The 23,784-nt window shown below is 43.2% G+C and overlaps 1 protein-coding gene across 2 annotated transcripts; it reads left to right on the forward strand.

The window, feature by feature from the left end:
• Positions 1-276: 276 nt before the first annotated feature.
• Positions 277-23,535, forward strand: LOC125003870 (synaptogyrin-1-like). 2 transcript variants are annotated; one of them, XM_047578111.1, is made up of 4 exons: positions 277-778; positions 15,817-16,054; positions 18,246-18,391; positions 19,113-20,752. In XM_047578111.1, exons 1-4 carry the CDS (start codon positions 677-679, stop codon positions 19,215-19,217), a joined length of 591 nt encoding a protein of 196 aa, XP_047434067.1. In that variant the 5' UTR covers positions 277-676; the 3' UTR covers positions 19,218-20,752. The 2 variants fall into 2 exon arrangements, with proteins under 2 accessions (XP_047434067.1, XP_047434066.1); XM_047578110.1 differs by lacking the exon at positions 19,113-20,752 and adding an exon at positions 20,759-23,535 and having other exon boundaries at positions 278-778.
• Positions 23,536-23,784: the final 249 nt, after the last annotated feature.

Raw genomic sequence — 23,784 nt, forward strand, 5'->3', positions numbered from 1 at the left:
ACAATAAAGCCACTAGAGGGCGGGATTTCTTATATTAAAAAGACTATAGATAAAGATTAGAACAACGTGGATTTATAAGTGCATTGTTTCCCTAATCAAATTAGGGTGGGTTTCAGTTAAATGTGGCGCCTTTATTATAAATTCGCATCATTTTTTTTTCCTCCCTGAGGCACCTTAATCATATAATCTAATTGGAAAAAATCAGGTTCATGTTTTCCTTGAGAAAAGCGCGTGACTCATGGTGACGACCCCCGTGGACGAGCGCTCCTCCGTCCGAGGCGTGACCGACACAGCGGAGGCGCGTTCACGTGGTCGCCACCGGCCCCTGCGCTGCCTGGAGAAAGAGAGGAGGGAAGCAGTCATCAAAAAAAAAATAGAAAAAGAAAAGAAAAAGAAAAACATTGGCCCACATATCACAGGAGCGACGGGTTGAACCCACTCAGCTTCATTTATAAAACAACAACAGAGGAGAGAGGAGGCTGCGCGCCCCGGAGAGAGACGTGACTCCATCCGCGCGCGGTGGCAACGGAGCGCACACTCTCGGGGGTTTATTTTTCCGTGTCGGTCACCCGGTGCTCCACACACGCACACACACACACACACACACGCACACACCCTGCACCTGTGAGGAGGAGACGGGGACCAGAGAGGAGGCTGTGCAGAGAGGAGGAGGACCATGGAGGGGATGCAGGCGTACGGAGCCGGGAAAGCCGGAGGAGCCTTCGACCCCGTCACCTTCCTCCAGCAGCCTCAGACCGTCCTCCGCATAGTGTCTTGGGTGAGCGACCTCCTTTTACAGTGATAACATTGAATATAAGTTGGTTCTTAGCTCCGGAGAGACCATATTGCAGCTCAAAGCACGTTTGTTGTCTGATTTTATTTGAATTATCCATAACAAAGGCCCATTGAACGCATCATGTTATAAAGAAATTATAAAAACACACCAAAAACATATGTCATTATGATATATTTTTAAAGTATATGATATAATTTTAATTACACAATTGACTGTGTATGTTATAGTCTAATCAGTGGACTCTTGAGGCATTTGTAGAGGCGGGATTAGATCAGACATAACATTATGACCACCTTCCTAACATTGTGTAGGTCTCCTTTGTGCCTCCTAAACAGTTGTGACTCATCAGAGAGTGGACATGGACCTTCTGATGGGGTCCTGTGGTGTCTGGGAACTGAATGTTGTTAGTTAGTGGGGGGGGGCCCTCGGGTCCTGTGGGTTGAGGGGACGGGAGGGAGGGGCCCTCTGTGGATCATCCAACAGATACTTGATTAGTTTTGGGATCTAGTGAATTTTGAGGCCAGGTCAACACCTTGTGCTGTTTTTTCTTGCTTTAAGTAAAAAACTGTTTGTGTGTGTGTGTGTGTGTCAGGCTGCTGACATCAAGTAGTGTCATTGCTGTGGGGTGGGGGCGTCTGGTCTGGTCTGGGTGGGTGCTACATGTCTAAGTAACATCCACACAAATGGCAGCTCCAAAAGTTTCCCAGCAGAACACAAATGTATTATCACAAAATGGTCAATGTTATTTACTTCTTCCCCTCTCTGCGGTTTTAATGTTGTGGCTGATCGGTGCACATCTCTGACCAAATTGCATTTTCCATTGAGCATGGTGACACACACACACACACACACACACACACACACACACACACACACACACACACTTAGTGGATTTCATAACAAATAGCTTCATAACAGCTGCCCACTCTCCGTTCCCAAAGAGCACTAATGAAAAGTAATGGCGACAGTCGTGGAACACTTAAAAAGTGAAGAGTCAAAAGTGCCACACGGCCTCTAAAACCAGCCTCTCCGCTCCCCAGCACATCTATTTTGACGTGTCAGCTGATTAGGCTGCGTGACCAGCATTAAACATGCCATTTCATTCTACGAGTATTTATATCTGCTGCTTCCTTTATGCCGTTGTCTCTTGTATTTTTGCTAAATGCCTCCACTAGCAAACCATGAACCACTGGAGTCCCTTATTTATTCACAGTCTCCCCTTTAGAAATTCAGCAGCAAGGATTATTATTATTATTATTATTATCTCTTTTATTCAAAGCGCGGCCCTTAAATACTATCAGGAGCCTTTTTCAAGAATACGCAAAGGACGAGGAAGTAGGTAGATGATGCTTTATGTAGTAAAGGGCTTTGATGATAGAAAATGCGGGGCCACGGTGGCAGATCTGCTTTGGTTTCCACTCAGAGCTAATGAAGACAAACATTTTTCAGTGAATCGACTGCGTTTTAAAGCTTGAACTCAGTTTGTTAAGAAAACGCCGCGTCACGTGTCCTGTTTCTCACACATGCGAGTAAAGTGGAGCTGGTAGTAAACTTCATGTGTCACATCTAAACCTCATGAAAGAAGCGTGAAAACGGGCTGCGAGTGTGTGTGTTAACTTCTCTTCCCTGAATAATTTGCGCTAAAAGGCAAGTCATGTGTTCACTCAGTGGGCAGTGAATGTGCATTTTTATTTTTTTTTGTTTTTTGCAGCATAAGTTTTTGGTTGCAGAAAGTCATGTTCATGCACTGGCGTTTTCACTCACTTGTTAAATATATTGCGTAGCTCATGGTGAGTACTTAGAAACAGGGGCAGCCTTCGGTTATAACTGAGAAAGACGGCCACTCAGTGAAATGTATACTTGGACACAGGCGTCCTTAAGAGTTTTGTAATTGGTTTTTTCGAAATAAATGACTCGGTAGATGCCATCTGGGCTCGCGACTCATAATTATTTTCATTATACTTTAATCTGCTCATTAGTATTTTTAATTAAGGCTGCAGAAATGACAGCAATCAGTTATATGGGCTGTTAAAACAACAACAGCAACAATAAATGCAGAAAATGAATATAGGGCTACATGTTGCATCTTAATGCAGCCGCTCGTCTGAATCGGAGTAGTTAAATAAACGGGAGCAAATGTTTGATTTTTGTTTTCCTGATAAATAGCTTAAATAATCATTAAAAAGTGTCATTATTTCTTTTTAATATCGACAAATGGCTTCATCAGTGACGCTGTTCCCACTTTTCCAGCCACACATTTCAGAGTAAAGTGTTTATTTTTTTAAAAATGTCTTTGTCCACGTAGTGTTTACAGGCGTGGAGTGTCTCATATGCCCCGCCCCAAGCTGTTACCGGAGCAACAACGACGTGTCTCCATAGTAACGGCCGTGGCCCCGGGTCGAGGTGCTTGGCGTGATGGTGTTAAGGTTCACACAGGAGGGGGAGGAAGCCACGAGCGTTTTAAGCGTTTTCTTAAGAGGAGCAGGGCGTCTAATGAACGTGTGTGTGAGAGATTATTTATGAATGGGCATCGAGGGTTTTCTCTCCAGCTCCCACTTCCTCTGACTTCCTGAGGTGATAATATTTGTGTGTGTGTGTCTTCGTGTGTGTGATTCATCCTCAGGGAGTCAGTCGTCCATGTTTGTGATGATCCGTGCGGAAACAATAACAGACGACGGGAAAACACCTGCAATGTCTTTCTGAACGACGAAATAATAGTTTATATTTTATATATTTATTAAATTTCACCGAATGGGGTCAACCAGGAAACACCTGCGTGTCTCAGTGAAGTGTAGTTAAAGCGTCATTAGTTGTTTTTTTTGTTTCTGTTTTTTTGCCTTGAGTGTCTTTTCTCCAATTCTGCTGCTTCAAGGATACCGGGGTTACGGGCAGTAACTAGAGATATCAGATAATTCAAATAAGTCGTTTCCTCCAGACTTGTGCTCACCTTCGTTAGAGAAATGGTTTTATTTTCAGTAGTGGAAGAAGAAAAAGAAGAAGTAGAAGAAGAAGAAGTGCCTGACGCTGCATTTTTCTGTGTGCGCTGGAGGCGTGAAAATAAGTTTATTTCTCTCAACTCTCCGCTAACACAAAATAGAAAGTGATATTCGCTGCGTGCGTGCGTTATTCTGTTTCTGTTTTGTAATAGGATTCCCCCTGAATTCATCAGGCGCTGCATTTATTTCCCCGAGCAGAATTTACAGCACTATGAAAAACCCAAGCAGCCCAAATAGATTAAAGTTCCCCTCCACACATGATTGAGGAAAATACACTTCTTAGAATAATTATTTGTTCCTAATATGTTTTTTTTTTCATGTGCTGCACCTCCTCCATCACTGAACAACCAAGTCTATATTTGAAATTTAAAAAGTGTAAATACTGGACAGGAGAGGAAATAAGTTCCTTATTTAACTTCCCAAACAGATCTTTCTTAAGAAGTTCCACTTACATTGGAGAAACATGGTTTAATGTGTTAATTTTAGCTGGTTTATGATGATGTAAGAGCCTGACATTAGCTACGTAACACGGCAGCGCGACGCATTCTTTCACCTCCGTGTAAAACGGGAACACACTCGAACACAAACACCAACAGTTTTATGTCCTACGTGTCAGAATTCAGACACAAAACATATTAAAGATCTATGTTGCATGTTTGCATTGTAGTATTTAGGTATTTATGTGTTTCTAGTGTGCACATAACGTTGCAGTATTAAATCTTGGCGAATGAGACGACTGTGTGTCAGATCTGGTTGTTGAAACGTTTTGGATTTGAGCCGCTTAGTGTCGTTAGGACGCTACACTTCCCACTGACTCGTCAAGACACTGCAGCAAGAGTGGATTCTGTTGTCTTTAGTGGTAAACTTTACCCAGTCAAGCCTCTGAAGTGTACGTAACCAAAGGTTTGTGTGGTGGAAGTTTGCTGTAATTCTGTGATTTGTTGCTCCACATCTAATCAGACCAGATTGTTAATACTAATAGTAGATGTAGATGTGTACATTTTTATTTGAAGCGTCATGCAAAGTTTTTAATTTTCTCTTTCTAAACCTAAAAAATAAAATCGTTAGAAGCGCCCGTTTTTTTCATATTTTGAAACCTGAAATTTTCAAAATAAGAGCGCGTATGAGGACGTTACTGTGTTTAAGGCAAGAGCGGCCAAATACGTGACTTTTATGTGGTTTCCCCCCCTAGCTCATGCTAAAATGTCTTTGGAGCCTTACTCCGACATGATTTTTGACATGACAAAACAAGGGTTGTCATATGCAGAAATCTCTGCACACATACAGTATAACCAGTAGCTAATTATTCCCTGATAATATGTAGTTATTTTTAGTTTTTATCTGGAATATGCAGTTTAGTTTCTCTGCAGCCATGTCATCTTCCCTGAGAGAAACTCTTGTATTGTTTTGAAAAACAACGTACTGATCCATGTCCATAAAATTCTGTCACACACATTCCTCATATGTGCTCTTACTTTGAAAGCGGGAACTTCCGGTTACGCGATATGAAAACAAAAAAAAAATAACAGGCACTTTTTTGTTTCTGTCTTCTAACTGTTTCATTTTTAGAAAGACAAATTGAAAATAGAACATTTTTTAAAAAGTTTTGTTCATCCTTCCACGACCCTGATCAAGGAATGCGTTGAATTTCAATTTTAATTTTTGAATTTTAAAAAGCAGTAGCAGCACAGTATCTACAGTCAGCATGCTGATCTTTCGAATGAGCTAAGAATCAGGCACCAGAATCTGAATTTTATCTCCAAATGATGCCTTCACATAACTGTCCAATGTGAGTTTTGATTTTCCCATCGTAACATAACATAAATAATCCATAAATTAGTCACCTTTGAACACTGTCCACCGAGGCTGCACGACCTTTGAAAAGTCTACTCTGCTTGTTCTGTGATGACGTAACTTTGACAAATGTTAACTCACGTCTGATAACATTTAAATCACTCGTCTTTGTTTTCTGGTGTTTAGGTTTGAGTGAATAAGCTGCTACCTGAACAGTGGCCAGGTAGACCGTATGACCAGCAGATAACTCACAGTGATAAATGAGTGGTGATTAAATCAAGGAGTTCAACGAGGAAGGGGAAGGAGGCTTTTTACACTTTCAGTATGTGAGGGGGGGGGGGGGGGGGGGGGGGGGGTTACTTCAGCAGGGTCCAGGATCCCTTGCTCATTAGCAGCAGGATACAACAAAGACGTCTGCGCTTGTCGTCAGGTCTGCACTGATAAAATGTGTGCTCGTCATCATTAGGCACCGTGACAGATTCAGCCCAACATCAGCAGATGCTCAACGAGAGCGGCTGATTGTTTACCGGGTTAAAACATATGGGTTACAAATCTCCTGGCTGGTGCAGGAATCCTCACCCGGAAAGTAGCCAAGGAGATGAAGGATGTCGACTTGTAGCATACGTTTAGCGTGTTTACAGAAACTAAAAAAACTACAATAGCAGCTAAAATAACAGGATAGTAAGTCGGCTGTGTGGACGATGGTGCCACACAGGACACAAACCCTGGTCTCCTTGAGCCTCTTAACCCTTTAAAGCCTGAGCAAATCGCTGGTGATTCGTTGAAGCATGTGGTATTTGAATTATCGGAACTCACAGTGGTTTGCTCTATTTCTCGTTTTTTTTTTTTTATGTTCGGGCAGGTGTTCAGGTCTTGATGGGTTAAGTTTTCAACCAAAAGCTGATGTGGTGGAGGATAATTTGCTGTATTTCTGTGACCAGTTCCTCAAAATCCAATCAAATCTACTTTTAATATCAGTAGAAGATGTACGAGTATTAGCTAGCAGCAGAAAGTCTACAGTCGACTTGGCAAACTTTGGAATGAGGCAAGTTCCAGGCGCCAGAATCTGAGTTTGATTGAACTGACTTGTTCTGTCATTTTATGTCCTTTATTATATGTTGGACAAATTGCGTAACTCAAGCAAGTTTTAAAAGTCTTTTAGCAGCTCTTTGTAGGAAACTATGTGCAGAAACCAGACGCATGGATGAGCAGTAGCTACAAAAGCTAGTGGCTTGCTAATTTTGATTTCAGGGGTATTTTCAAACCATCATTTGTCAAAATTCCCAATGCAAATGGTTTCCAATATCCATTGAAGCCTAAATGATAAAGAAATGTTTAGTGGCCGTTTCAGATCGACAGTGGATTACATCCCACCGCTTCTCCGTATCGATCTGGGTTGGATTGTTTTGTCTGCACCGTTTGTGCGCAGACGATTTCTTTTTTTTTTTTTGTGAAATGCCTCAAACATTGCTGAGGCAAAGTTATTCAGTGCCCTGAGACTGACTGAACATGCATCGATGATGGTTGGTTATTCCATTAAATAAAAAAAAAAAACAAAAAAAACCTATAACTGAATAAGCACCAGTCCAGATTGCAGTTCTACGTCTGCCTTGATTCTGTTAGGCACGCCTTTATAAGATTGAGGAACCGTCTGTTTCCTTGAACCGATAATGGCTTTGTTTTTTTCGGAATCATCTGAGCACATTCTCATCCAAAGACAAAGACGCACGTCGAGGAGACGTACGTGTGCGTGAATAAGACACTCGGCGCGACGGCGAGTGGACGCGTGGACACGGGCGCCGCCGCGTCCCGGGCTCGTGATTACGTCTGTCTTTCTGTCTCGCCGTGTACCCTTGGTACTGCAGCGGCTCTCCTTGAATCGTACTTTGACAAGGTCTCCCGTCTCTCTCTCGCTCTCTCGCTCATTACACAAGCAGCTGCTGCCATGGTGACAGCAGCAATCAGGTATCCCCAGTCCAGGCTGGCGTTCTGCAGCAGACAATAAGCCCACACACTCTCATGCACACACACAGCACGTAATACCCTCCAGCAGTGATCCTCTATTATTTAGCCGCTAGCGCACCACTGACTTGTGGCTTCGCTGGCAAAAAGTTAGTTCCATTAATCGTCACTGACGTATCACTTTTGTAGCAAAGACGGTATTTCACGTAAGTTTGGTCTCACTGTGAGTAAAAATGTGACTTTTTGTTTTAGAAATGTCGAGGTTAAAATATTTTAGATTTTTGATGTATTTTATGGTTTTTTAAGACATGAACACATGCAGCCAGACGTATGGGGACAGTTGCCGCACGGCTCGTTCTAACGCAGGATTTTGTGCGAGGTACAATGTGTGAATACCAGCGTGATATGAGGCCCGGCTCAATTGTCTGGACCTCACAATGGATCCAGGAGCGCCTTTCAGCCAGAACAACAGCCGCTTTAAATCATTCACAACCCGCCAGACTGGACCGATATGATTTAGGTCAGTGTGCTGAGGTGGTTGGTGAGATAGTTGTGCGTTGGATGTGACGATCACTGAAAATGCTCGAATTTCAATCTTTTTAATCAAGAGTAAGAGAGAAAGGATGCAGAAGAAGAGAGTCCAGGCAGGAATACTACTATGTGAAACGCTAAAAGAGAACGAATTGGGGTGGGGTGGGGGGTGAGAGCACATGCTTTCACGCATGCATGCACACCGTTTCATAGGCATGTGCACACACACACACACACACACACATTTCTGGCAACGAGCATCGTTAACGAGTAATTTCTGAGTGACCCTCGCATGGTCACAAGATCAGGGACCCACGTGGTTCCTTTACAGATCCCGCTTTCATCACCTTCAGCGGCCTTGTGATGTGCCCCTGTCAGGGGCAGCAGGACCTCTCTGCAAAAAAAAAAAAAAAAACACACAAGAAGAAAGTCAAAGACCGACAGGATCACAGAGCCACGTACGAAAACCACGTCACATGTTTCTGAGCCAGGGAAGGGCGCCAGGTTCAGCGCATTCCTCTTTTTTTTTTGTCCTTCTTCGCATGTACAACGCGAACTCCAGACTGTCCAGACCTGACTCTGTAAACATTACTCTCCTTTTGACACGGTTTGACCACGTCGGACAGGATGTTACTTCTGGAGTTATTCCATTTGATTAAGGCGACAGGTGCTGCCCGGGGAGAGAGCGCGGAGTCGGGAGAAGATGCCACAAAATGTGCTTCTTTTCAGCCGTTTTGGACATTTGCAGTTCCACATGGAGCACATCTTCAAAGATGTGTGTGGCTGCGGTGCATGTGTGTGAAACCAGCCTAGAAACTAGTGTGAAGCAAAGGGTTGTGAAACGGTGCAACCGATGATTCGCGGTCGCCGTGCATGTGAGGAACCTGCTGTAGTTCCAGCCTTCACAGAACCAATTGGATTTCCACCGGCTGCCGGAGAAAAAGCTGAGTAATTCAATCTGCCCCGGGGCCACGTGACGGCAAATATAATTGTGACCCTGAAGATAATGTGCGTTATCAGTCAGTCAAGGTCGTGCAGAATAACCAGCCCCTTTATTTTAAAGTAAGAGTATTTGTCGGCTTGAGGCCTTGGGAGGGAGAGAGAACTCCCGGCGGCGAGTTTTATTTCCCATCTGAGTTTCTCAGCGTATGAAAAAACCAAAGTGTGTCACGCCACTAAAAACTAATGGGCCAGCGGGTCACCCTGTTCCTGTGGCAGGAACTCTTTCTACATAAAATGTAGATGTAGATGTACACCAATCGGGCATAACATTATGACCACTGACAGGATAGTATTGACCATCTTGTGATGATACAGTGTTCTGCTGGGAAACATTTGGACCTGGCATCATTCATGTGGATGTTAGACACGTAGCACCCCACCTACACCAGACCAGGCACAACCACCCCATAGCAGTGACTTGATGGCAGCAGCCACCACCAACAGGATGCAACCACAAAAACACACAAAAAAAGCCTCCAAATTCACTAGATTCCAAACTAATCAAGTATCTGTGGGATGATCCACAGAAAACCCTTCACTCAACCCATAGGACCCAAAGACCCTCAGAAGGCCCATGTCCATTCTCTGATGAGGTACAACTGTTTTTTGGAGGCACAAGGGAGACGTACACAATATTAGGAAGGTTCACAACACGAATGCTACCTGTCATTGTCTCACAGGTTTATGACTGTGTTCACCAGATTGCAGGTTCTAAAATGATAACACATTGTCATTCGTACGGAGAAGGTTGTAAGGATGCTTCTGATTAATCGTCTCTTGGGTCTCCCTCCAACCATCAGTTGCTTCCTGACTCTGGGTCGCTCCTATAGGTCAAACTGCAATGTCTCACTGCAATTTATTTGAGGAAGGTGGTGAGATACATTCATGAGTGGTCCCGAAGGGGCGATACAGTAGCGACGTGGTTAGCGCTGCCATTAGGTTGTTGGTTTTTGAACTTGGGGGCTTTTCCGTGTAAGGTTAGGGTTATGGTTATTGATTTTCTCTAGGAGCTTCCTAATTAATTACAAAGCGCGTTAGGTGAACTGATATTTCTAACTTGGTTGCATTTTAGGTGTGCACATGAGTTGTTTGTCTTTCTGGGTTGGAGACACCCCAGGGTGTAGCTCGCTTCTCCCCCAATGCCAGCTGGGATAAGCTCCAGCTTTCTGCAAGCCTCTTTTCCTCACAGGTCTTTAGAACCTGGCCCAGCACCCTGCATTGCAATAAAACATCAACATTAGACGGCACGTCATTGTCGTTCTTATAAAGTACGTGCATGCATGTGCTTACGCAGATAAAAGGTGATACGTTTTGTGAAGTGGTGGCTGTTTTGACCGTCTCCCTGTTGTGTGTGGGTTGTTCGGATGAATCAATTCAGTGCAATTACTGCGAAGAATTTCTGCGCACGTGACTGAAAATCACATGTATAGAAATAAAATCGCATAATTGAAAAAAAAAATATATATTAGATTTGCTGCAGTGCACAAACACGCGTGTGTGTGGGCGGTTAGCAGCGTCGACTACAGTGTTGTTATTTGTGCAACACGAGAGAAAGACGAAAGAGAGAGAAATGTTGTGAATCATTTGGTTCATTCGGAAAAAGACTTGTTGGGGGAAGACGTTTTAGTGGAAAATGTTTGCTATGGAAACTCCCTGGGGAATCCATCATCTAGAATATTAGAAAACATGTTCCTCAGCTCAGCAATATATAATATGTTTATAATATTTCTACATCTTAACAATCAGAAGTAAAAAAAAAAAACTGTGATTATGTTTAGGTCAGGAAACGTCATATGTAAATCTAAATAGTTTCTCCTCTCTGCATCTTTTCTGTAGGTTTATTACTGTTTTGAGCGTGGAGCGTTCTGACATCCCTCTGACATCATGTGATTGGCTTTGTGTGTGTGTGTGTGTGTGTGTGAGTTTGAGCTGACCTGAATCTTAAAGCGAGTCGTCCATGTGAGGCGGTGGACAAACTGTGCGTGTGCGTTGGAACCATACATGACTGCATTCGTGTGACGGAGCGCGCTCATTTTTTTCTCAAGAACGCTCGTGGGCAGAGGCAGGGCCAGTAACGAGGGGAGGGGGGAGAGGGGGAGGGAAGAAGGGAAGGAGGGAGCGAGCGGTGATGCAGCCGGTCTAAAAATAGCACCGCCTCCATACCCCTTCTGCCCCTAACGCTTTCCTCCGCTCATGCCCTTTTTTTTTTTTTTTTTTTTAATCATCTCTCTCCTTAATTGAAAGGAGTTCAGGTAGACAGATAAGGAGGAGGAGGAGGTGTTTGGGGTGTTACTATCCTTCTACACCCACCTCGCTATCAGAGAGCAGGAAGGTTGTGCGTGCTTCTTGCTAACAAACTGTTCCACTTTGCCGTCAAGGCGCAGACTCCAAATGCCAGCTCGTGTTTCATGCTGGAGAAGTCCAGAGATATCCGCTCACGTCGCTTGCGTTTAAAGTGGCAATAAGTGATGGGCTAACAGCACAAAATGGCCGCCAGTTATACCCCGTGCACCGTAATATAGCGGGTTTCTTTTCATTAATGCGAGCGTCACAACAATTACTTCACCGCGGGGGGAAGTACATTCTACAGCCAACCCATCCAAACTCTCTTTTCAGTGCTTGGCTTCTATTTATAGAGAGTTACATCTGAGTGGAGTCAGCAGAGATACATGTAGCATTCGCGTTATCTTGTTTAGGCTAATGTAATGATACCAACGTGAGCTACTTGCTGCACAATGTTGGTAAAGTACCGTCATCACCGGATCTTTTCTTAATAAAACACACATGGGTCTTAAATCACTTTCATTTGATTATTAATTAGAGAAACTCAAATATGTGATAGAATCATGGAAATTCATTTCACTGGTATCATTGACGACTGTGCTACTTTTTAGTCAGGAACAGAGTTTAACAACTTGAATGATTCTCACATTGTATTGCAGCTACTATGTTCACCATCTAAGTTTAGAGTGGGTTGGTGGCACACAATTGCTAATAAGAGCTAAAGCTGGAGCTAATGGAAACGTGAGTGCCATGAGTTTTAGTGTTATGGGGGCAGTGGGGTTGGGGGTGCCCGGTCTGGTCTAGGTGGGTGCTACATGGCTAAGTAACATCCACACGAATTCCAGGTCCAAAAGTTTCCCAGCAGAACACTGAATTGTCACAATATGGTCAATGTTATTTAGAGATTGACTGATATGGATGTTTTGGGTCGATACTGTTCTGGCCGATGGCTGATTTTTCAGAGCCGATATTTGGAGCCGATACTTATTTTTCTCCCTCCATTTAAGTGTTAAAAATGACACAATGATAACAAATGTTACTGGTCTCAGTCTAACCAAAAACATAAACATTCATTGTGATTAATTAACAACCTGCACTATTAGTTTGCTAGAGAGAGAGAAAAATGCTAGCAGTTGTTAGCAAACTCCTACTTAACAACAAGCTACGACTGTTGCTAATGACTGTAATGTCTTGGTTTGAGTGATAAAGTGAATAGAGTTTAAAAAACAACCAAACAAAAAAAAGGGGGTGCTCGACATGCCTATGAGTACAAGCATTTTCCAGCTTCCAGCAGCTGCACATACTCTGCTAATGGAGGAGGGGCAATATATGGGCTGCACGGGTATGAGTCTCCAGCAGCACAGGGCTGCCCGTGGTTGTGCCTGTCTTTAAATCTTGGCGGGGAGAAAAAAAAATATATATATATATTGGGGAACACACCCGCTTATCAGTTGATACCAGTAAAAAAAAAGTAAATATTGGCAGATATCTCTAATGTTATTTACATCATCTGTCAGTGGTCATAATGCCTGGTTGGTGTATACTTAGCAGCCATTATTTGATTATTTTAGGTTTACAAGACCAGGTCTCTGTCGCCGCTACTTATTTCATATATGAGGGTTCACCACACTAACCTTAGAAAGCTTGAGTGAGTTGAGTGCTATGATGGGACCAACGTCTCTGGCTCGTTCCCCCCAGAGCACTTCGGTGCGTAGCATGCTAATTCATGCTGTAGATAGCAACCCAAGAAAAACTTAAAGTCCATCTGCACCTGATGCTGAAGCCACATAGTCAAAACCTTCAGGAAACTTGACAGGATGATTTATTTCTAGGTTTGCTCTTAGAGGGAGCGGCAGGACATGTGACATTCACTGGTTAGTGACCTGATTTTCAGCTTTTGCAAAGAATCAAATGGGCTATTTTCAGTCTTTCAGTCGGAATAAAGTCTGTGTGAGGCCAATTTAATAAACTTGTATTCTGCTCCCGCTCAGTGAAAGCATTGAATTTGTGTGTTGTTTTTTTTTCCAAGCCTAGACCAGACAGTGGAGAGAATTTGAAGGGCTTGGATGCAGATAAAGAGGGAAAGAGTTAAAGAGGAAAAACTAAGCTGTAATTCCCCATCGCGGCTGACATCCCCGTCTCCTCCTGGCCCCGGTGGCTAGCCTTCACGGTCAAGGCTGTCAGTGGAAGTAGAGCCTATTGTTTATTCTCCCTTTGTATCACTGTCATTAGTCAAGCAAACACAGACACAACAGCTGAGTAAACGGTCCGCCACACAACCACCCAAGGTTGGTGGATTCTAGCCGCCTGTCTCCATTTCATTCTCTCACTCCCGTACGCTGACGCGCTCTAAATCCATCACTCACGACAATGAAGTTCACACCTGAAGCAGCCTCAGTCTCACCCAGACAGGAGTATCTCCCTGGAGGTTTTTGCTGTGAGGGCTTGTCTGCAGGATGGAGTTGTCTGATGTACAAACGTGAACTGCTGCACGACGCGGCGGGGTGGAGTACGAGCAGCGTCGGTGCCTGTTTGTGTGGGCTCGTATTTATGGCCCTGAGAAGGGTGTTTCTGTGATGCTGCACCGTATCGGACTGGAGAGGAGAGGAGAGTTAGAGGAGAGGAGAGGAGAGGAGAGGAGAGTTAGAGGAGAGGAGAGGAGAGGAGAGGAGAGGAGAGGAGAGGAGAGGAGAGGAGAGGAGAGGAGAGGAGAGGAGAGTTAGAGGAGAGGAGAGGAGAGGAGAGGAGAGTTAGAGGAGAGGAGAGGAGAGGAGAGGAGAGGAGAGGAGAGGAGAGGAGAGGAGAGGAGTGGTGGTGGTGGTGGGGGCTCCTGTTATTGACTCCATTTTGTAGCCCTTTGTGTTTCCGCTCCTTGAGGCGAATGCAGACAGGAGAAAGCAGAAAGGGCACAGGGAACCAGATGCTATCAACCTTGTCTTTTCATTGCCTCAATTTGGCCGAGCACTGTCTCTTCTCCCACCTTCGACTGACCACCGCCATGAGGATAAACCCTCTCCTGCACGTTCGCCATTTCAAATAAAAAATAAATCCAAGTTATGGTCGACGCCAGAGCAAATAAGGCCAAAAACACATTAATAAAAGATACATAAAAATGATTTGCAGAAACCAAACAGAAAACTTACATGTGCAATTGAAATAATTGGCGTTGCATAGATGGGAGACGGGCAAAATGTCCATATATATGTATATATACACATATTTACACCAATCGGGCGTGATAACATTATGGGTGCTATGGGTTTAGGGGAGGAGCCTCTGGGCATCAGGTTTGTTCCAGTGCATCCAACAGATACTTGATCAGTTTGGGATCTAGTGAATTTGGAGGCCAGTTCAACGCCTTGTTTTTTTTTGTGTGTTTGTGTGTCCATGTCAGATTGCATCCTGCTGTCATCAGTGAGTGTCATTGCTGTGGGGTGGGGGTGTCTGGTCTCCGTCTAGGTGGGTGCTACATGTCTAAGTTACATCCACACTAATGAATGCCAGGTCCAGAAGTTTCCCAGTGTTGCCGGTGGTTTTAATGTTGTGGCTGATCGGTGTATGTTTTGGCCGGAGCAGACTGTTTACATTCACGCGAGTTGCCTTTTTTACGATGGAGTAATGTCATTCATCATTTCATCTCTTTTTTGGCAAGACGCAAAATAAATTTTTGTCCTTAAGAGTGAAACAATATTTTTACTAAATCTCCCCTTTTCCAAATCTGCCACATCGAATTGCAGAACGGCAGGTGACATTTTCTGCAATCAGACCCCATATTTTAATGCGAAACCCTGAGCTGCACACAGGAAAAGTGTTTGGAGAAGACGTGAGGAGGGATTAGACGGAGAACTCCTGTACGGGCATCGAGCTGAAGTGATTTCTTATTCATAAGTGGACCGGTCGCTCTAAATATACCCTCTGACTGCAGCAGGTGCTCATTTGGGCTGTGAATGACCATCCGAAAAGAAACATGCTGAACCTGAGCAGGGAGTTCAGATATGTAAATGTAAAAACATTTGTGTGTGAAAGCACAAACATTACTACTACATTGCTACAGACACTGAAACACAGTCTTTGTGAAGGCTACATAGCAACACCAAGACATCCTACTGTGACTGTAGTAATAAAACTGTGATACAGCTTTTTAATCAAATGAACTCTTACATTACGCAACTGCTCGGAACTGGGCTTATGTATATCATACCAACAGATGATTGTTACTTGATCTAATTTCGTTTAATCTTCCAGCGCTCAAGCACTTTTCCAGCTTGTTTTTATTGTTTCTTTCTTTTCTCTGTCCCTCCTTCCACCATTCACTTGATTCTCTGACATATTCTCTGAATGCCTCCTCCTTTGTCGCTCTAAAATTCACATGAGATTTCCATAAATCTGACAAACAGTTTTCACATTTTCACTCCTCCTTCTCTCTTCCCTCGTATCCCCTCCCCACCGCAGCTCTTCTCCATCGTGATCTTCGGCTGCATCGCCAACGAGGGCTACATCAACCGCCCCAACGAAGTGGTGGAGTACTGCATCTTCAACCGCAACCAGAACGCCTGTAATTATGGCGTCTTCATGGGGTCCATGGCCTTTCTCTGCTGCATGGCCTTCCTGGCTCTGGACATCTACTTCCCCCAGATCAGCAGCGTCAAAGACCGCAAGAAGGCGGTGCTGGCCGATATCGGGGTTTCAGGTGAGGCCGTTTTTTTAAAATCTTTTGTCTGTGTGCACAGTTATTTTTGGACGATTAAGAAATACTTTTACCTTTTTTGTGTAATTTTTCACTTTAATTTGAATAACCATTATTGCATCCTTTACCCCCCCTAGCCTCCAGAGTACAAGCAGTTACGGACAATGATTGGAAGTAATCACACGACCTGGACTATGTCACGTTTCAGGTGTTTGTTATGACCCAGCTCACTAGGGATAAATGGGTGGAAGAGAAAAGGAACCAAGTGGAAAAAAGTTCAAAAATGAGATGGTGATTGTTCAGTGACCGTTGATTTAAATGAAACAAACACAAACATGGAGGAAAAGGAATTGACAAGGGATGCGACTAAAAAAAAAATCAAAAAATAAAACCTGGACAAATGAAGAACTTCACTGAAGTTTAAATACAGCTGGTTTAAGGAACCAATAAAACAAAGTTCCCCATGAAAACTGACATGATAATCCTAGTCTTGACAAGAGACAGTGTTTCAAAAGCTCTACTCAAAAACATGCACATCTCAATAACATTTCAGCCACAAACTACCTCCGGGCCAAGCTGTTCTCTATGAACGAGGCTCTTAGAGTACTCCTGATCTGGAATGGCTGGAGAAGGAAGGAGGATCTGGCGAGAAACCAGGAAGTTGAGAACCAAACAATGAGCTGATGGAAGATGCATCAGTGGAGGAATCAGGAAGTCAAAGTTGTCCAGGCTTGAAAGCTTTACAAATTCACATACGCAGAAATACACTTGGCCAAACAGTGTTATTCCTTGAACTGCACATAGATAACTAAACATTGTTCGAAGGACAAATGCAGTTGCTGCTAAGCCTAATTGTGAGGTAGCAACAGGAATTAATCAAACGGTTGTATGCGTTGTAAAGGTACAAATTTGAAGGCAGAATTAAGCTAAATCATATTCCATTTATTTTGTGCAGAATTCCCCAGCAGATCAAAGCATTCCAGCCTCCAAAGAAACATATTTTTCTAGTATATGCTGGAAGAAAATGACATTTCAGAGATGAAGCTGGGGTATCATCACAACAATAGGAGGGCATGAGGCGGATAATAAGGAGACAAGTACTTCTCTGGCGCTAACAACCCTCAGAGACTCTGTGCTTTGTGTCTCTGACAGTGGCTTCCCCACTGCTGCTGCAGCAAACTCAGACATAATGACAAGAGTTGAGTCGATTAATGAGGTAATTCCTGTCATGGGCAAGATTATGCTTCCCTCTTTTCATCACTCACACACTCACTTGCCTGTCTCTCTCACCAAATCTGCAGTTTGCTGTAATACGAGGTGGTACGTTAGTGAATCAAGGGGACCAGCTGGTGTCCTAATTGGACCCTCAGATTACCGTATGTGTTTCCTCCATCACTGCCATGCTCCCAGCTCTGCTAGTATCTCTTATCTCTCATCTGGTTCTCCCCTACTGGGCCAACAGGAAACAATAATATCTGATGTTTGTTATTCATAATTCACAGCCTTTTACTTCTCATTTTACAAATGGTGCTCCACATGGATCAGTCCTGGGTCCCTTGTTGTTCTCAATTGACTGTCTCCACTTATCCAGATCATGCACTACTCTTCCCTATTTCCAATATTAATAATTTATCTTTTTGTCCCGTCCTTCCTGTATCAGTGTTAAGCTAAGTGATTTGAGCAGTAGTTGCTGAAATCCAGGCGTATTCAGTTCAGCAGGAACTTGCTTTAAAAGAAATAGTTTGACAATTTGGAGGATGTGCTTTGGTGTCTGAGTCTGTCTAAGACTGGTGATACTTAACATCACTCTAGCTACTTACCTAGCTAGACAAGAAGGGTGGAAGCTTGGGGAAACAGCTAGTCTGGCTCATTTAACAACACCATCAACGAATTGCCATTGACTGTGTAAAATACGAAAGAAATCTGGGCATTCTCATTGGCAGAGGGTTTGGCTAGTTGTTTCTAGTCCTTAGACCTAGCAAACCACCTGCTGGCACCACATATTTGCTCAGAAAAAAACAATATTTGACCCTAGAAATAGCTCTAAAGTACGTTTCTCCCTGGTCTGCTATCAAACTTAACAGGTTTACCAATGCTCTAATTGTGTCTTGGTTACATTAATTGGAAATAGACCAAAATTAGACCATTTAAATGAGTGTTTTAACATTGAATATCTATCTTTTTCTCTTTCCAGCATTCTGGTCCTTCATGTGGTTTGTGGGCTTCTGTTTCTTGGCCAACCAGTGGCAGGTGACCAAGCAGGATGACAACCCCCTGAGGGAGGGAGGGGATGCAGCCCGGGCAGCCATCACCTTCGCCTTCTTCTCCATCTTCACCTGGGTAAGAAGCTCCCCACCTCCCTCCCAGTGTAGAGCACTGTGGCTCGCTGTATGTAGGGGCTGAGTCTCTTTTCTGTCCATCCTGTGCTTGCCAGCAAAGCCAATGAGCTCTGTAAATACATAGCGTTAATATATAGCGTTTCTAATAATTCAAATTATCTCAAGATGCTTTACAAAACCTGGCCTGAAACCTCCAGAGCAAGAACTAAGGCAAAGGTGGCAAGAAAAAAAAACAGCTCCTACGGATGGATCCATTTGCTTGAGGTCGTCCAGGTGATGATGTTACATGACGGTTTGATAATAAATATAAATAAAGTTGTTCGCAACGACAGTAGTTCCGTTACAGGCGAGTTAGCGGCTATAATAATTGAATATACACGTATCAGCCACAACATTATGACCACTGACAGCCTCAGAAGGCCTGTGTCGACTCTCTGATCAGTCACAACTGTTTTGGAGGCACAAGGGAGACCTACACAATATTAGGACGGCGGTCATAATGTTATGCTAGGTTAGAGTAGTTAACTGCAGGCCAGGTTGATGAGTTCAGTGTGAGTAGCACAGAAACAAACAACTCCAGGCCAGAGACACTCAGCAGAAGATGGGGCAGGAGGAAGGAGCAGCTAATAACGTGCTGTGCAGTGCTAGCACACACGAACGCTACATGTGAGCGCGCTCATTGTGCACGTGAGCTCACGAGTCTGTGAATGTTCTCCCAACAGGGCGCCCAGGCTCTCTTCTCTATGGAGAAGTTAAAGAACTTGTCATTTGAAGAGGAATACACCAAGCTGTTCCCCACTCAGCCTCAACCTCAACCTTTCATCTGACTCTGCTCTGTCTTCTCCCCCCGTCGCTGCTTCCCTAACCACCCCCCCCTCCACTCTACAGCTGGTCCAACACACTCCTGTTACTTCAGTGTGACTGGGCTCGTTTAAGGGCACCAACGTTAGGTTAAACACAACTGGAAGTGGAGTGTGTTTGTGCACACGGGCTGGCAGAAAATTAAACAAATGACTCAACCTGCAGCCATGTTTGGAATGAAAGCTACCGTCCAACATCAGCTCCTTTAACGCATCGATCTGAAAGCTAATTATGTATGAAAATGAAGTAAAAATATGCAAATACTTTCACGATGCCACAATACTTTTCTTTTTTTACTTTTCTAAGCAGACATGTTTGTCGCTGTGGTAGCTTCTGTGTCTTCACAGCGTGAAAACTGTAGCTGCACAGACAAACCTGGAGCCCTTAAACAAGTCTCAGTTTACAGGATGTGCCTTCACTTCTTCTGACCATTAACACGATAAAGAGCCTCGTGCTTTTTTTTTTTGTTTTCCTGCAGTTTGTTTTCTTTAAATCTATGATTTATTTACTTTTTTAAAGACATGTGAGTCTTTATAGATTTTTCAAACTGCATTACCTAAATGGTGTTTAGCAGCTTTTGCATGTTTGATATTGATGAAGCTACATTCGTTGTCTTTTAGCGTCCTGGCTCTGTAACTTCTAGGTGGTTCGGGGATAATTCAGTTATCAACAGTTTGTTCAGATTGGGTCGAAACAGCCGAGTAAAATAAAATGTTAATTAATGAACCATTTTGCTTTCACAGTTAGCTGCATGTTTTTAATTTCTACGTTAACCTAATAGGCCACAGACTCAGTAGTTTTTGAAAGTCACGCTGCACACACAAGCTTTCCCTTCGCCAACTTTAAGTCTGGTAGGTGCATGTGTGGTTTTGTGTGGTAACGGTTTTATTGCACATTTATTTTATAGCTGGTGATTCTGCAAGTTATTAAGTCATAAATAAGTTTTTATTACAAATCTGCAGAAATAAACAAAATGAAAACCTTAATGGTTCAATAGATGGAATTACTTTGTCAGACTTAGACTAGAGGAAGTTTCTAAAAAAGAAAAATGGGTTTACTTCAACAGAAGAGAACTCTGAACTGCTCAGGTTTTTCTGCGTCAGCGCCGGCTCTAGTTTGTTGTTCTCTGGCTTTCCTTTCCCCTCTTGTCTTGAAATGTCTCTAAAGTGTCGTCATAGATTGACTTTGTGCTGATTTACCGTGTGTTTAGTTGCTCTGTGAATATTCTGTCGTAGATTGGAAAGGTGTTATTTCTCTTTCTGAGGCAGAACAACCTGTGGTAGAAACCTCCCGTCACCGACTAAATGACTCTAACTGTCTAATAGCTCCTCAAGCTTTCCAGCCGACTAATCGATGTTTCCTTCTCTCTCTTTGTTCTCCTCTCCCCAACCCTCTGCTCTAACACTACTGCACCTCTGCCTTCGATATCCGCCATCTATACACCCTTTTTTCTTTTTCTCTCCGTCCGCCTCCGCCCCCCTCCCTCCCTCCACCGTCGTCCACCAAGGCGGGCCAGTCCTTCCTGGCCTTCCAGAGATACAAGCTCGGGGCCGACTCGGCGCTCTTCTCCCAGGAGTACACGGACCCCAGCCAGGATGCGGCCGGCGCCCCCTACACCTCATTCGGAGGCGACGACTTGGAGAGCCCTTCAGGAGGAGGAGTAGGAGGAGGAGGAGGAGGGGGCCAGGCAAACAGCGACGGCGCCTTTGACGGCAACGGGGGCTACCAGCGCCAAGACTACTGAGACACCGAGAGGAAGACACACGTTAGGAAGGTTGCCTCGACATTTCTCGTTTATAGAGGGTATGCGTGTGACGTCGCAGCAAGCGAAGTCTCCATGGTTATGGCCACTGAGTGACAAAAACTGGCAGTTGAACATGGAGGTTAGCAGCATTAGTTTGAATCACAGGCTTTAATAGAGTCTAAATTGTAAAATTTGTTTTTAAAATGGGGAAGAGCTGTTGTGTGATTGACTGAACCAACAGATTTGAAAAGCAGTCAGAGATATATTTTTACAGATATATATATCTCAGACTGCAAAAAAACAGAAGTAAATGGGTCACTGCATTAGAAGAAACAACTGGACTCCTGGTGTTTTGGTTAAATTTTAGTGTCAGGTAATATTAATTCATTCTGTGTTTTTTGATGAAGTCAAACCTTAAGTTACTTCTTAGGTTAGGTTCTGGAGGGCTGTCAGATAAGTTTGTGGATGTTGTTGTTTCGTCGTAGCTACGGACGACAGTAACTATTTCAGTTCCAACAATAAATAACAATAAAACAGTAAACGGAATATTTGTGATCGCTCCTCGTCATCTTTTATTGAGCTTCATTTATCATTAACTAACCTAAACTAACTTAAACTAACTGAAACTGAGGCTAATCCACTTTTCCAAATCCACACTAGTTCGTATGGATCATTGTTGAGTCCAGTTGTTTTTAATTTGATCCGATCATCCACATTTTCCCAGCTCTCACTGTATTTACTGATACATTTCACTGTTTTTGCCACTTGGGGGCGGAAGTGACGTCAGTGCATACCCTCTATAATGACGTTCTGAGCGGCTGGTTTGACTTTAGCCACGACCACAGGGGCAGCTTTGACCCAGAGTAAAAAAAAAAAAAAAAAACGTCACGAATTTATTGTTACATGTACAAAACAGTCACAGTGTGCATGTGACAACGACAAAATGACAACATTACAAATGCAAAGGCAAAATGACGAAGAATACATTATTAATCTGTGACAGAGATGATCTGTCAAGAAGTTTACAATTTGATTAAATACGGTCATTTAAATGAGAACACGGGGTGAGAATGACACATCAACCTGCACGTTTTCACCCGTGAGTGGTGGATAAAGTCAAACCGGTAATTTAAGGAAAAGCGTGTGGTCGTGAGCCGCACTGGGACACGCTGGGGTCGATGCAAGGTGTTGGGCAGGACTGTGGGAGGGGGGTTTGGGGGAGGTGGGTGGGGTGTCGGGGTGTGGGGGGGGACGGGGAGGATAACGAGCAGGTCAAGGAGCTAAATGGTCGCCCTGCCGCAGATCAATGCTGGTGAGCAAATTGCCTTCATCTTCTGAGGTCTGCTGTCAGTCAGCAAACCGAGTTCGATCAGTGTGTTAGCTGGAACGATTTCAGACGCACACACACACACACACACACACACACACACACAGAAAACAGAGACAGGTTCACAGCATATCGATTTTTAAAAAAAGATACAAGTTTCTGCTGACAAAACTCCACGTGGTGCATTAGAGGACATCAGCATAGACGAACATCTGGCAACTAATCCCCTCAACACGAGTGCGTTTGTGTTTGCACTGAAAGGTCCTTTTTTTAATTTTATTATTATTATTATTATCTTTCTTTCTCGATGAGTGTTTTCTCGTTTTCCTAAAGAGCTTTTTCTTTCTATTAATCGTTGCCTTAGTGCTGACTGCCAAGTTAAATCCAACACAGGACGACTTTAAGCCCGACATCATCACACTACCGATTCAGCATGTTTGACGCAAAAGCTTCCCCTAATGGGAGTTTGTGTTGCCTTTTTAAACGTGTGGTAAAACATCGGAACACATTAGCTTTCGTCATAGAGCATCCCAGGTGACACAGAAGTTTGTTTCCTATCAGCAGATCTGCAGAAAAAAAAAAAGAAAAGAAGGATTTGTCCGTTTGGTATCATCTGTTTCACTCCAGTCAATCTGCAACCACGGCAACCATGAGCATCCTGAGTAATTATGAAAATGCATTGTTCCACTTTCTTAAAGAATAAAGTATATCTATCTCTCTATAAATATATGTAAATCTATAATTCAGTATATTACAGTGTTTGAAAAAAATAAAAAAATAAACAGATTATGCTTTATTTTAGGGCATTATGCTAGTTCTATATAAAAAAAGAAAAGATAAAAGACGACCTACGGTTCCTTTGAGTGTTATTGTGACAACTATATGGTGGGGTCATCCATGCCTCATCCCTTATGTTGCTTTCACGGTAAGGAGATGTTTTTATTTTGGTATAACAATATTAACTATTAAAAAAAAATGTGGCAACAAAATAAATAAGTTGAAAAAAAAAAAAAAAAATATGACCAAATGATCAAAGTATATATGGACGTATATACTTTACACTACTGTACATCCGTGTAGACGTAGAAATGTGTGACGTTTGCTCTGTGAAATCCGTTAAACAAAATAAAGCAAGGTAAGATTCAAGACTGTGTACAAATGTATGTTTTTGATGTGTTCGATTTTAACCAATAAAAATGAAATGCTGATAAAGGCAGCTTCAGTCACTGGTCTGGGATTTGCTTGAGTCAGAAATGTTGAGACTGGCTTTAGTTGATGTGAACTGGAGATCGATGCCAGTAAATGTAGATTACGCAATGAAAATGTTTAATTTGGTGAAATAATAACATCATTTTCTTTTCTTTTGTTTGGACTCACTTTGCAATTCATACAAGTGTATAAAATTATATACAATTCTCTCAACGGGTTTCTGAAGTCAAAGGAAGGGATAAAAGTTTATTTT

Source organism: Mugil cephalus, chromosome 2 (genome assembly GCF_022458985.1).
Source record: "Mugil cephalus isolate CIBA_MC_2020 chromosome 2, CIBA_Mcephalus_1.1, whole genome shotgun sequence".
Lineage (NCBI taxonomy): Eukaryota > Metazoa > Chordata > Actinopteri > Mugiliformes > Mugilidae > Mugil > Mugil cephalus.

What these genes read in the sequence shown, in the direction of transcription:
- LOC125003870 (XM_047578110.1), top strand. Translation starts at nt 677, where the DNA reads ATGGAGGGGATGCAGGCGTACGGAGCCGGGAAAGCCGGAGGAGCCTTC. An exon ending in TCCTCCGCATAGTGTCTTGG is followed by an intron (nt 779 to 15,816) that starts GTGAGCGACCTC and finishes TCCCCACCGCAG; the next exon opens with CTCTTCTCCATCGTGATCTT. An exon ending in TCTTCTCCATCTTCACCTGG is followed by an intron (nt 18,392 to 20,758) that starts GTAAGAAGCTCC and finishes TCGTCCACCAAG; the next exon opens with GCGGGCCAGTCCTTCCTGGC.